Source organism: Mus caroli, unplaced genomic scaffold (assembly GCF_978045245.1).
Source record: "Mus caroli unplaced genomic scaffold, Mus_caroli_1 scaffold_8, whole genome shotgun sequence".
Lineage (NCBI taxonomy): Eukaryota > Metazoa > Chordata > Mammalia > Rodentia > Muridae > Mus > Mus caroli.
Window position 1 is genome coordinate 117,797,673 of NW_028227263.1, and position 13,946 is coordinate 117,811,618.

The window sequence follows — 13,946 nt, forward strand, 5'->3', positions numbered from 1 at the left end:
GCCATTCCTCTCTCCCCCCAACATTGCTCTACTCTGTCTCTCTGAATTTTCCATCTCTTGCCAGGCATGGTGGCTCACACCTGGAACCTTAGCACTTGGGAGGCTGAGAAGAGAGGTGTGTCAGGAGCTGGAGGCTAGCCTGGGCTACTTAGTGAGTTTCAGACCAACCTGGGCTACTTGAGACCTGTCTCAAAAACAAAACAAAAACAAACAAAACAAACTCCATCCCTTGCTCTCCTTTGATCTCAGCTTAGCCTTTGTGTCCCCTCCTCAGCCACTGCAGCACAGGCATGTCTCCTCCCAGATCCCCAGACCGGGCCATGGAACCCAGAGTCCTTTTTTAGAGCCTTTTGCCCAACTATCCTTTGAAATGGTTGAGAGACCAGATGGAGTGCTAGCCCTCAGGGGCCTTCCCAGCTGGTCTGGCTCGGCTATGTAGGCTCCTGCTGTCCTGCCACTGTTGGGGGACAAGCAGGGAACATGCAGTGTAGGCACTGCTGCTGTCTAGCCACGGCCCTAAGGACCCCTCCCCACGCTCACTTCCTGTGCAGGGCTCTCTATCTGGGGAGACCCACTCCTCATCCCTTTCCTCACCCACCCTGATTCTGCCTCTAACACAGCATGGCTGAAGGCAAGAGTCCTGGTTCTTGACTTAGACATTCCAGGACTCAAATCTCCACTCTCCCACAGCACGACCAAGGGGCTGGGTCACATTGTCCAAATATGGAAAACGTGGTGAGCACCGGGCCTTTGGTCCTGTGCTGCTGGCTTCAAATTCTGCCTCTTGCAGCTTTTACTCTGGGCTTCTGTTTCTGAAACTGGGAGCTGGGACAGGACACGGTGGATCCAAGTAGGAAGGAGATGAGCAGGGGCCCAGGTTATGGTGTCTGAGACAAACCCTGTCCCTCCTTCCTTCCATCGCTTCTGTTTTCTATCCTTTAAAAAGAATGATTTATCTATTTTCATTTTGCATTGGTCTTCTGCCTGCATGTATGTCTGTGTGAGGATGTCTGATCCCCTGCAACTGGAGTTATAGACCGTTGTGAGCTGCCATATGGGTGCTAGGAATTGAACCTGGGTCCTCTGGAAGAGAGCTCTCCAGCCCCTTTTTTCCTTTCTTGATACAGCAACTCCCTATGTAGCTCCAGATGGCCTGAAACTCAATATGCAGATCAAGTTGGCCTTGAACTCACAGAGACCCACAGCCTCCAGAGACCTGGAATTAAAGGTGTGAGCTGGCACCACTCCATCCTCCTCCTGCTCCTCTGTTCCTTCTCTTCTTTCTCCTCCTCCTCACCCTCTCTTCCTCCTCCAGTTGCTTTTGAGCTACCTGATGTGAGTGCTCCTAACTGCTGAGTCTCTCCAGCCCTCTTCCTTTTTTTTTTTTTTTTGAACTTTAATGGCTTTGGGGAAAATGATATAACTTATATATACCATAAGATGCAGATTTCTATCACTCCACCCTTTTTTCTTTTCTTTTTTAAAAAAAATTTTGGGCTGGTGAGATGGCTCAGTGGGTAAGAGCACCCGACTGCTTTTCCAAAGGTCCGAAGTTCAAATCCCAGCAACCACATGGTGGCTCACAACCACCCGTAATGAGATCTGATGCCCTCTTCTGGTGCGTCTGAAGACAGCTACAGTGTACTTACATTAAACAAATAAATAAATAAATAAATAAATAAATAAATAAATATATCTTTAAAAAATTTTTTTCTTTACTATTACGTATATATGTATGTGCATGTAGTGTGTGTGACACACATATGGAGGTCGGAGAAAAACCTTCAAAAATCAGTTTTCTCCTTGTACTGTAGGATCTGAGAATTAGAATCAGGCCATTTACCCTCTGGGCTACCCTCAGCCCACCTTTCTTTTTTCTTGAGACTATAGACCAGGCTACATACCCCATGTGCTGGGATTGTAGGTGTGTACAACCCATGTCCAGCTGGATTTGCAATTTTTTAAAAGGACTAATTTACTTATTTAATGTATATGAGTGCACTGTAGCTGTCTTCAGAGCCACCAGAAGAGGGCATCGGATCCCATTACAGATGGTTGTGAGCCACCATGTGGTTGCTAGGAATTAAACTCAGAACCTCTGGAAAAGCAGCCAGTGCTCTTAGCTGCTGAGCCATCTCTCCAGCCCTCCCCCCCCCCTTTTTGTGTGTCTAGTGATCCTTGTAATTTCAGGACAGGATACTTGTAATGCATCTCGGTGGAGGGCCTGCCTAGCGTGCATAAAATCCTAGAATCAATCCCCAGCACCCCATACACTGGATGTGGTGGCGCATGCCTGGAGATAGGTGCAAGAGGGCTGGAGAGATGGCTCAGCAGTTAAGAGCACTGGATTGTCATCCAGAAGACCTGGGGTTCAATTCCCAGCACTTACATGGGAGCTCATAACTGTCTGTAACTCCAGTTTCAGGGGATCCAACAGCTTCACATTAGGCATAGACATAAATGAAGGCAAAACACCAATGCATATGAAATTGAGAGAGAGAGAGAGAGAGAGAGAGAGAGAGAGAGAGAGAAGAGAGGCAGGAAGGGAGGGAGGGAAAGGGACACACAGACACAGTCTGGTGTTCAAGGTCATCATTAGTTACATAATGAGTTTGAGCCCAGCTTGGGCGAGGTGAGGTCCTGGGCAAGCAAGCCAAGGCCTAGTATACTTGGAACCATTTACCGTCCTTCACAGATGAAAGGGGTCTACTAACTAGATACCCAGAGTCTATGGGAGAGAGACGTCAGCTCCATCCCTGGCCATGGGGTCACTGTCTGGGGATGCTGTTGCAGGGCTCTTACAGCAGGGAGCTGGAGTTTACCCATGTAATTTCAGGCTGCCTTTGTGTTTAGGGTATGTGTGCAGGTGTGAATTTCTGCATGTGTGTGTGGCAGAGGAGGGAATCTGAGGCTGAAACTGGGCGTGTTCCTTAGTCTTCTCTATCATCTTATGTGTGTGAGATAGATAGATAGATAGATAGATAGATAGATAGATAGATAGATAGATGATAGATAGAGATGTAGATACATACATACATACATACATACATACATACATATAGGGATGTATGGTTTTGTGTAACACACGCTTGTTTATGTCATCATGGTGTGGATGCACGTATGCTTTTGGGGAGCATATGGAGGTCAGAGGACGACCTCAGTCCTCGCAGCCCGTCTTGTCTGAGCACGTCCAGGTGGTGTCTCTGTTTTGTTACTGTGAGCAGCAGGCTGGCTGCCCTGTGAGTTTCCCCACTCGTCTGTCTCCACTTCCCATGTTGCTGGGGTAAAGACATGTTCTACCATGCCTAGCTTCTTGTGGGCTCAGGGGATTCAAACCTGGGTCTTCACCCTAACATAGCAAGCATCTTTACCCACCAAGCCGCCTGCCCAGACTTCAGACTATCCGCTGCAGCCTCCTCGCCAGGCTTGGTGAACCTGGAAGAGAGGCGGGATGCTGAAGCCAGCTGATTATGAGTTTCAGAATGGGTTACATGGTGGTACCCTGAGTGTGAGGGTCGGGGGGGTGGGGGAGGGAGAGAGAGACAGAATATGTTCCTGAACCTGCCATACCTGGAGCCAAATAGGTGAGATCACAGTTACTTTGGAAGCTGAGGTCAGCAGGAGAATCAAACGTCCAGGCCTAGCTCAGGCTATGTATAATGAGTTCAAGGCCAGGCTGATTTGCTTACCAAGACCATGTCTAAAAGAGAAAAGGAAGGTGGGGCAGCAGCTCAGTAGCTAAATACTTGCTAAGAACTTATCAGCAGGGGCTGGAGAGGTGGCTCAGTGGTTAAGAGCACTGGCTCCTTTTCCAAAGGACCCAGGTTCAATTCTCAGTGTCTACATGACAGCTCACAACTGTCTGTAACTCCAGTTCCAATGGATCTGACACCCTCATACCCATAAAAAACAAATTAAGCAAATTATTTTAAAAAATTACCAGTGAAGGCTCTAGTAGTAGTAAATCAATTGATTGATCGATTAAAGCAATTAAAATAAATTTTTTTGAGACAGGGTCTTACCATGTAGCTCTGATTGTCCCTGAACTCACAGAGATCCACCTGCCTCTGCCTCCTGAGGGCTAGGATTAAGGGCATGTACCAACATGCCTGTAAAACACATGCATCTTTAAGAACTATATTTTAAAAGACAAATGTCTAGAGGGTAACTGGGAGGGGGCAGGGAGGGGTATGAGAAGTGAATAAGTAAACTAATAAAATTTCCATTTGCAAAGAAAGAAGCTTAAAGGAATAGCACTGTAAATATATGTGACTCTAGTACAAAAAGAAAGAAAGAAAGAAAGAAAGAAAGAAAGAAAGAAAGAAAGAAAGAAAGAAAGAAAGAGAGAGAGAGAAAGCAAGGAGAAGGGAAAGAAAGGAATGTTAGCTCTCGAGCTGAGAGCCTTGTGTCGCAGTTTTTTGCTTTAATCTGCTACCTCTTAATTTTATTATTGCTCTGTTTTCTTCCCTTTCGTCTGTTTGGAATCAGACAAGCACTCTGTAAGCACATTTTTGGTGAAATATCTCATTAACCTAGAAATCGTCAATAAAACGTAAAGCCCCGCCCCCAGCCCCGCCCACTCGCAGCCCCGTGCTCCCAAAGGAACCCCAATGATCCGCTAGCGTGTATCCTTCTAGACTTTTCTCTATGAGTCTCCGAGTATGCTCGTATGTTTTCCTTAGTGTCTTCATTTTATTTGGTTTTCATGCTTAATTTAAATTTTTGAATAAATAAAATTTCATGGTTCAGACATCAAAAACCATATGAAAAAATTATATGTGCAAATCTCCCCCAGCCTCGTTCTCTGTTCTGTGGGCTCGAATCCCTCCGGTAGGTGACATCTGTTGTGAATTTCTTGTTTACTCCAGGGGATTTTTATCCATGTGCAACTCACTACAAATACATATCATATGGCGGGCTCGAAATTGCTTTTTCCTCTGCTCAGTTACTCCTGGCTATTATTCCACAGCCTGGCAGATTTCTTTAACTATTTCTTTCTTGTATTATTATTATTATTATTATTAGCTTTGAGACAGAGACTCACGTAGCCAAGGCTGGCCTCAAACTTGCTATGTAGATGAGAAGGAACTATTGATCCCCCTGCCTCCACCCCCTCAAGGCTGGAGTGATAGATGTGTGCCACATGTGTCCCTGTGTGTGTGTATTCCTGTGTGTATTCCTGTGTGTGTGCATTCTTGTGTGTGTGTATTCCTGTGTGTGTGTTTCTAGGTCTGTTCCTGTGTATGTGTGTCTCTGTGTGTGTGTTTCTGTGGGTGTCCCTGTGTGTGTGTTTCTGTGTGTGTGTGCATTCCTGTGTGTGTTCTCATGTGTGTGCATTCTTGTATGTGTGTTTCTATGTCTGTTCCTGTGTGTGAACTCCTGTGAGTATTCCTATCTGTGTTTCTGTGTGTTTCCCTGTGTGTGTGTCCCTGTGTGTAATGTCCCTATGTGTTTTTGTGTGTATTCCTATGTGTATCCCTGTGTGAGTTTCTGTGTGTCCTTGTGAGTGCTCCTGTGTGTTCCTGTGTGTATGTGTTTCCCAGTGTGTGGGTGTGCCTATGGTGTGTGTGTGTGTGTCCCTGTGTGTAAACATAGGTGTATGCATGCCACGACAAATATGTGGAGGCCAGAGGCCCACCTCAGGCATTGGTCCTCGTCCTCTGCCTTGTTTCAGATGGATCCATGCTCGTTTGTACTATGTACACCAGGCTTGCTGGTCCACACCCTCTCCAGGATCCTCTTATCTCCAACACCCATCCCTCCTTAGAAGCACTGGGTTGACAAACATGCACTACTGTGCCCGGCTTTACAGGGCTTGTGGAGGTTCAAACTTTTCTTATTTCTAACTATGGTGGTAGGTATGTGCAGTGAGTTCAGGTGCCCATGGAGGCCAGAGATGTCCCATTCCCTTAAGGCTGGAGTTACGGGTGCTTGTGATTCACCCATCATGGGACTAGGGAACCAAACTCAGTCTTCTGGAAACATCAGAATGCACACCTAACCACTGAGCCATCTCTCCAGCCCGCACCACCTCATTCTTAATGGACCCTGAGGTTGTTTCTAATTTTCCTCTCCTTGTAATCTCTGCTAGAGGAAACCCAAAGGCAACTCCTTTGAGTATAGGTGCCGCGTATCTCTTGAGATCTGGGCACTGTTTGCTTTGGGAGAAGCTGCCAAACTGGCTTATACAAGAACCTGCCCGTTTCTATCGCCCCTAGTGGTGGCTGAGTGTCTCAGTCCGTACACTTGGCTAAAAAGGACGCCATCTATGAGCTACATTCTCCTGCCCCTCAGTGGCACCGGGCATCTTTCTATGCATTTCCTCCTCTGTCTGCTGCCCATTTTCATTTGCTGTCCATTTCTGTTTGGGACAGGTTTGATTTTTGTTTTTGTTTTTTCCTCAATTATATTACTTGTTTTCAGATTTTTAAAAAAATTGTTCGTGTGTCCAAGTCTCGTTGCAAACATGCATTGTACCTGACGAGGCCTGTTGTTGAATCCCTATGACTTGGAGTCACAGATGGTTGTGAGCCACTGTTTGGATGCTGGGGGTCGATTCCAGCTCTTCTGGAAGAGCAGCCATTGCTTTTAGCTGCTGAGCCACCTCTCCAGTTCTGCGGATAATATGCTTTCCTGCATTGCACACATCACACGATAGGCCTACTGTGTGCCGGATACTGCTCCAGACACCTCATATAGAGCAGTAAAGCAGGCCTGGCAGTGCCCAGGAGGCTCCCATTCTAGAAGCGGGGCAGTAATTTGAAAGACACAGGAGTGAGGACAGTCTTCACATCAGGGTGTGCAGCTGGGATTCCAGCTGAGGGATGCTGAGGGATGCTGAGGGATGCTGAGGGATGCTGAGGGATGCTGAGGGGGAAGGATCATCCATGAGCTCCTGGCCAGTCAGAGCTACAGAGAAAGACCATGTGCAAAGAGAAGCAAAGCTTTAGAGTTACCTGTTCACGGGTGGCTATTGTGATGAAGAGAAGGGAGCAGGAGCAGGCTTGAGGATATGTGGAGGGAATCTCTGAGGGTTTAATTTTTATTTATTTATTTTTTTAAAGATTTATTTATTTATTATATATAAGTACACTGTAGCTGTCTTCAGACACTCCAGAAGAGGGCACCAGATCTCATTACGGATGGTTGTGAGCCACCATGTGGTTGCTGGGATTTGAACTCTGGACCTTCGGAAGAGCAGTCGGGTGCTCTTACCCACTGAGCCATTTCACCAGCCCCCTAATTTTTATTTTTTAAGTTTTGTTTTTTTGTTTCCCAAAGCAAGGTTTCTTTATTTAACAGCCCTGGCTGTTCTGGAGCTTGCTCTGTAGACCAGGCTAACCTCGAACTCCTAGAGATCTGCCTGGAATTAAAGGTGTATGCCACCACACCCCGCTATCTCTGAGGGTCTTTTTTTTTTAAAGATTTATTTATGCGCTGGTGAGATGGCTCAGTGGGTAAGAGCACCCGACTGCTCTTCCGAAGGTCCAGAGTTCAACTCCCAGCAACCACATGGTGGCTCACAACCATCCGTAACGAGACCTGGCGCCCTCTTCTGGACTGTCTGAAGACAGCTACAGTGTACTTACATATAATAAATAAATAAATTAAAAAAAAAGATTTATTTATTTTATGTATGTGAGTACACTGTCAATGTCATCAGACATACCAGAAGAGGGAATCTAATCCCATTATAGATGGCTGTGAACCATCATATGGTTGCTGGGAATTGAATTTAGGACCTCCAGAAGAGCAGTCGGTACCCTTAACCTCTGAGCCATCTCTCCAGCCCTTATCTCTGAATGTTTTAAAGGAACTATTTTTAACCTGTCATGATGATGCCCTAGAATTTGAGAGGTGAAGGAAAAGATCACAGGTTCAAGATCATCTTGACTATATAGTGAGTTTGAGGCCAGCCTTAGCTACTTGAAAATCTGTCTTAGAGAGTGGTAGGAGGGAGGAAGGAGGGATGGAAGGATGGAGGACACTAGAAAGGTAGTTAAGCTGCACTTGCATAGGACCCAGACTCAGTTCTAAGGACACATGTGGTAGTTCGCACTGTCTGTCTTAGTTACTTTTGTATTTCTGTGTTAAGATACCATGACCAAGGCAACTTATAAAAAGAAAACACTTAATGGAGGGGGGGGGTCTGGTTCAAAGGGTAGTAAGGTCCATGACGATAATGGGGAGAGCCTGGCAGCAGGCAGGCAGGCAGGCAGGCAGGCAGGCAGGCAGGCAGGCAGGCAGGCATGATACTGGAGCAGTAGCTGAGAGTGTACAACTGATCTATAAGCATTAGGCAGAGAAAAAGTCTGATGTGGGCTTTTGAAATCTCAAAGCCTACCACTGGTGCCACACCTCCTCCAACAAGGCCACACCTCCTCCAACAAGGCCACACCTCCTAATCCTTCCCAAACAACAAATCTACCAACTAAGGACCAAGTATTCAAATATATGAACCTAAGGGGCCATTTTCATTTAAATCACACTGTCTGTAACTCCAGTTCTAAGAAGTCCAGTGCTCTGTTCCCTCCTACAAGGGTAGCACACACACACATACACAGACACACACAGACACACACAGACACACACACACACGTATGTAATATACAGGCAAGACCCTCACACATAAATAATTTTTAAAAGACTGCTCTTCCAGAGGATAAAATTTTTGTTTCAGTACCCACATCAGTCAACTCATAGCTGCCTGTAACTCCAGTTCCAGGTGGTGCAACACCCTCTTCTAAACGCCACAGTTACCTGTACACATGTGGTACAAATACACATACAAATAAAAATATAAATAAATCTTAAGAAGAAAGATGTCTCGGTGGGTAAGAGCACTTACCACCAAGCCTGATGAGCTGAGTTTGCTCCCTAGGCCACACAGTAGAATGAGGGAATCAGTTCTCTCAAATTCTCTCAGTCCTCTGACAGTCCCTTGTGTGTCATGGCACAAGCACGCATGCCTTCACACACACAAACAACAAGTAAGGGTAAAAAAATGGCTTCCTTCCTGCCTTTGAAATGTTCCTTTTAGTACTCATTTGGCTTCTGGTGTTTTGTGACATTAGGGTCAGTACAGACATGTCTTCATGTGGCCAGATTTAGAATTATTTGCCCTGGTGACTTTTATTCTTGGAAAGCCCCTCCCCCAAGACTCTCAAAGCATTTGGGCAGCTTTTCTTCTCTTAATTCAGGGTTTACTCATTCCATTTAAGCCTTTAACCCATCTGTAACCATTTTCAACATGAAGAGCAAGTAAAGCCAGGTAAATCGATAGCTGTTTGGCCAGTGCCCATTTACTGATCTTTGGGGATTTCAAATGACATTTATAAGATATATTAACTCTCCGGTGTATTTAGCCTCTAAAAAAAAAAAAAAAAAGACAAGTTTTCCTGTAGCCCAGGCTGACCTTGAACTCCTGATTCTCCTGTTCCATCTCTTGAATGCTGGGGTGTCCTGCATGCCAAGCAAGCCCTGTCTCAAAGAGCTACACCCCAGCCTCCACCTTGAAGTAGTTTTGTGTTTTGGGTTTATATCTGACAAGATCCATTCATTAGTCAAATTACTTCTCCGGGCCTCAGTTCCCTCCTACCTAAGATAGAGATTCATTCCACCTTGAAGAAAATTCATGAATGGATAGCTCTTTTTTTTTTTTTTTTTTAGTGGGAGGGGTGGTCCTTTGATCTTATGTGAGAAGGTAGCATTTGAGCTGAAATCTGATTGACAAGGGAGGTCTACCTGGCAGAGTACTCCACCCACCACTCTAAGGCAAAAGTGCGGAGGTAGGGGTTGGTAAGAAGCCCTGTGTGTTCATACAGGGAGAGTGTGGTACTTCGGGAGGTGGGGGTGGGGCGTGCAGGGGAGAGGTAAAGGATCTGCTCACGTGAGTGCCTGGTCACCATAAGGAGCCTGGAGGGAGGGTGGGACCACTGACCATGCCGCTGTCTCCACAGTCCATGGAGTCTCAGGTGGAGGAGTGGTGCCGAGAGGTGGGCGAGCTTCAAGCGCAGACGGCAGCGCTTCCGCTGGAGCAGGCGAGCAAGGAGTTGGTGGGGGAGCGGCAGAGTGCAGTGGGCGAGCGCCTGGTGCGCCTGCTGGAGCCTTTGCAGGAGCGACGCCGCTTGTTGCTGGCATCCAAGGAGCTGCATCAGGTGGCGCACGACCTAGACGATGAACTGGTGAGGCGGGGCATAGGGGCCTGGGACCCGGACTCGAGGATGGGGCGGGACCTAAGGCCGGGAATTGATGTCTGAGTCTCTTAAATTGATTGATGACTGTGGTCCGGGCTGCGCCAGGGTGAGAGTCAGATGGGTTCTTTGGTCCTTCGCCCCTCCACATTCCTTTACTCTAGCCACGCATCCATTTATCCATTTCTCATTTGCTCATACAATCCTTTTTCTTCTTTTCTCTTCTTCTTCTTCTTCTTCTTCTTCTTCTTCTTCTTCTTCTTCTTCTTCTTCTTCTTCTTCTTCTTCTTCTTCTTCTTCTTCTCCTTCTCCTTCTCCTTCTCCTTCTCCTTCTCCTTCTCCTTCTCCTTCTCCTTCTCCTTCTCCTTCTCCTTCTCCTTCTCCTTCTCCTTCTCCTTCTCCTTCTCCTTCTCCTTCTCCTCCTCCTCCTCCTCCTCCTCCTCCTCCTCCTCCTCCTCCTCCTCCTCCTCCTCCTCCTTCTCCTTCTCCTTCTCCTTTTCCTTCTCTCCTCCTCCTCCTCCTCCTTCTTCTTCTTTTCTTTTTCTTTTGACTGTTAGTCTTATGTGGTCCAGGCCGGCTTGAAACTGGCTCTGTAGCTGAAGATGCCTTTGGACTTTTCTTGATCCTCCTATCTCCACCTCCCAAGTGCTGGGATTGCAAGTGTTCCCAGCACCTCTGGCCATGGATTCATTTTCATGCATTGGTCTTGATCCCTGACTTCACTCATTTTCTTTCATCTTATCCTGATACTCACTGCTCAGTCCTGTATCCACTAACTCATTTGTTTACTCTCTACTCATTCTCAGCCAAACCAGACTAGAAGATGCTAGGGCCAGCAGGTATCCAAACGCAGCTGCCTTCTGTTGCTTTACATGCAGGGCTCAGGCCTGTCCCTAGACAATGATACCCCAGCCCAACTTAGGGTGTGACTCAGGCCACACGATGGTGGAAGAGCTGTAACAGCTCCAAGAAGTTCAAAGTCAGAGGGTGGGCAGGCTTCCCAAGGATGTCTGGATCGAGGGAGGATGGGGTGAGGATGATGAGAAGGGAACTCCAGGAAGCAGGGCCTGTGGGTTGGAGTCCAAAGCTAAGCAAAAGTTTGCCCCTAAGAGCAGAGAGCAGGTAGTGTGTCACCCAAGAGGCTGCTTAGGTGAGAAAGGGCACTGGTGCATGTAAAGAGATCAAAAGGCTTGTTGGGAGGCAGCAGTCCTGGGGGGGGGGGCTCTCCCACGGACCCTCTCCTGTATTCTCTCCAGGCATGGGTTCAAGAGCGGTTGCCACTGGCCATGCAGACAGAGCGAGGCACTGGCTTGCAGGCTGTCCAGCAGCACATCAAAAAGAACCAGGTGAGTTGAGCCAGGTGAGGGAGTGAGGTAGGAGCCATGCGGATGTGAGTTCTAGAGACGAAGTCAGTTAAATAATTAGCCAAGTAGATGGGAGAGAGAGAATGAGTTGCCTATTGTACTCAGCAAGCACGGCAATAGCAGGTAGACCCATGTGCATCTAGAGACTGCCATGAGTCTCCATGCTTGTGGTTGTTGCCGGGTTAACTTTGTTCTTAGGTCACTGTCTTCTCTTTAGTTGGTGATGGAAGGTGTCCAACAGATTCAGGTTTACATATTGCTACCAAAACCAAAGAGGACTTCTCCCTCTCAAAAATTCCACAGAAGGAGGCCAGTCAGATGATGGTTCCGTAGGTAAAGGCCTAGAATCCTTCAGTGAACAGTGGAGGGTGTGATGCAATGGTAGAGCCCCTGCCTAGAATCCCCCAGTGAGGGACTGGGGGCGTGGCTCAGTGGTAGAGCCCCTGCCTAGAATCCCCCAGTGAGGGGCTGGGGGCGTGGCTCAGTGGTAGAGCCCCTGCCTAGAATCCCCCAGTGAGGGGCTGGGGGCGTGGATCAGTGGTAGAGCCCCTGCCTAGAATCCCCCAGTGAGGGGCTGGGGGCGTGGCTCAGTGGTAGAGTGCTTTCTTAGCCTTCCTTTCAAGGTAGGAGAGTGGAACTTGAACCCCTGGAAAAGTCTCTGGCACTCTAACTCGATTTCTATACACTAACAACTATCTAGAGCAGTGCTTCCAAAATTCCAGGGGACAAACCCTTTAGTAAAAGCCCCAAACAGCCAGATATTGGGTGTTGGTGGTGCACATCTTTAATCCCAGCATTCGGGAGGCAGGTGGATCTCTGCGTTGGAGACCAGCCTGGTCTATAGAGCAAGTTCCAGGACAGCCAGTGCGTCCTTGAACTTACTCTGTATGTAGCTCAGGAAGGCTTTGACCTTGCAACCCTCTTGCCCCAGCTTCCTGAGAACTTGAGATTGCAGACCCACACAACTGGGATTCACTACCCCACCTAATCCCTCTTTTAGTCTAAATTTATATGTATTTTAATTCTTCATTGAGATTTTCATGTATGTATACAATGTATTATGACCTTATGTCATGTTCCTATCGTCCCTTCTCCAACTTCCCTATGCTTATCCACAATCCCCTTCTTTATGTATTATTATTATTGCTGTTTGTTTGTTTGTTTGTTTGTTTTTGAGCACAGTGTGGTCCAGACTGACCTGGAACTCTTAAAGATGCACCTGCCTCTGCCACCCAAGGGCTGGGATTAGTGTTATGAGACACCATGCCGGCTACTTTTTCATTTTTTATTGTACCGTGTTCTAAGGTGTATGGGTATGGGACTACAACACCAAAGAAAGACGACTGCCCTTTCCCCACCATAAACTGCCAGTAGATCTTCAGCTAGGGTGTGCTGCCTCCTGAGCAACTCCCCAGCCCTGCTGCACTTCTCAGTACCCAAATCATACTTGTGTAGGGTAGCCCCAGCTGCTGTAGGTCCAGGAAGACAACATCTCCCAGCATCCCCCCCCCCCCCGCCCCAAAGGACCCTGTCCATTTCCCACCTCCAGCATGGGGATATGAGTGAGTGCTACGCGGCCAGTGGCAGGGGATCTGAGGGTGTCCTCTCTAGCTCAGTGACCTAGTCAACCTTAGAGGAACTCGGGGTGGAGTCTCTGATCTCCTCTCCACCCGATGTCTCATTCTCAGGGCCTGCGACGGGAGATCCAGGCTCACGGGCCGCGCTTGGAGGAGGTGCTGGAGCGCGCGGGCGTCCTGGCCTCGCTGCGCAGCCCAGAGGCCGAAGCGGTGCGCCGTGGCCAAGAGCAGCTGCAGAGCGCCTGGACCGGACTGCGGGAAGCGGCCGAACGGCGGCAACAGACGCTGGACGCCGCCTTCCAGGTGGAACAGTACTACTTTGACGTGGCTGAGGTGGAGGCATGGCTGGGCGAGCAGGAGCTGCTCATGATGAGTGAGGACAAGGGCAAGGTGCGCCCGGAACAGGGGTTCAGGGGTTCGGGGACGTCGGAGCCAGAGGCCCCGTCCTCTGCGAACTCATCGCGGGCGCCTTGTGCTTCCAGGATGAACAGAGCACCCTGCAGCTGCTCAAGAAGCATTTACAACTGGAACAGGGCGTGGAGAACTATGAGGAAAGCATCGCCCAGCTGTCACGCCAGTGCCGGGCGCTACTAGAAATGGGACACCCAGACAGGTGGGTGGGCAGGGCCAAACAGGGTAGGAACTAGGTCATTTCAGGAGTGGGGGTGAGAGTGGGGGGAAGGTTCCATCTAAGGCTAGGATTGAGTTAAGAGTACCAGAGCTAGGCTTGATGGAACATTCAAATATTCCCAGCACTCAGGAGACTGAGACAGGAGGATTGCTGCAAATTTGAGGCCAGTGTGGTCAATAGA

The 13,946-nt window shown here is 48.1% G+C and overlaps 1 protein-coding gene across 3 annotated transcripts in view; it reads left to right on the plus strand.

The window, feature by feature from the left end:
- The window catches only part of Sptbn4 (spectrin beta, non-erythrocytic 4), a 91,261-nt gene that overhangs the window by 61,815 nt on the left and 15,500 nt on the right, over positions 1-13,946 (plus strand). For all 3 annotated transcript variants that reach the window (XM_085841998.1, XM_021166019.3, XM_085841999.1), the window contains 4 exons: positions 9,960-10,184; positions 11,450-11,539; positions 13,246-13,524; positions 13,617-13,747. In XM_085841998.1, the coding sequence (XP_085698124.1) occupies positions 9,960-10,184; positions 11,450-11,539; positions 13,246-13,524; positions 13,617-13,747 (725 nt within the window). The remainder of the gene's footprint in view (positions 1-9,959; positions 10,185-11,449; positions 11,540-13,245; positions 13,525-13,616; positions 13,748-13,946) is intronic.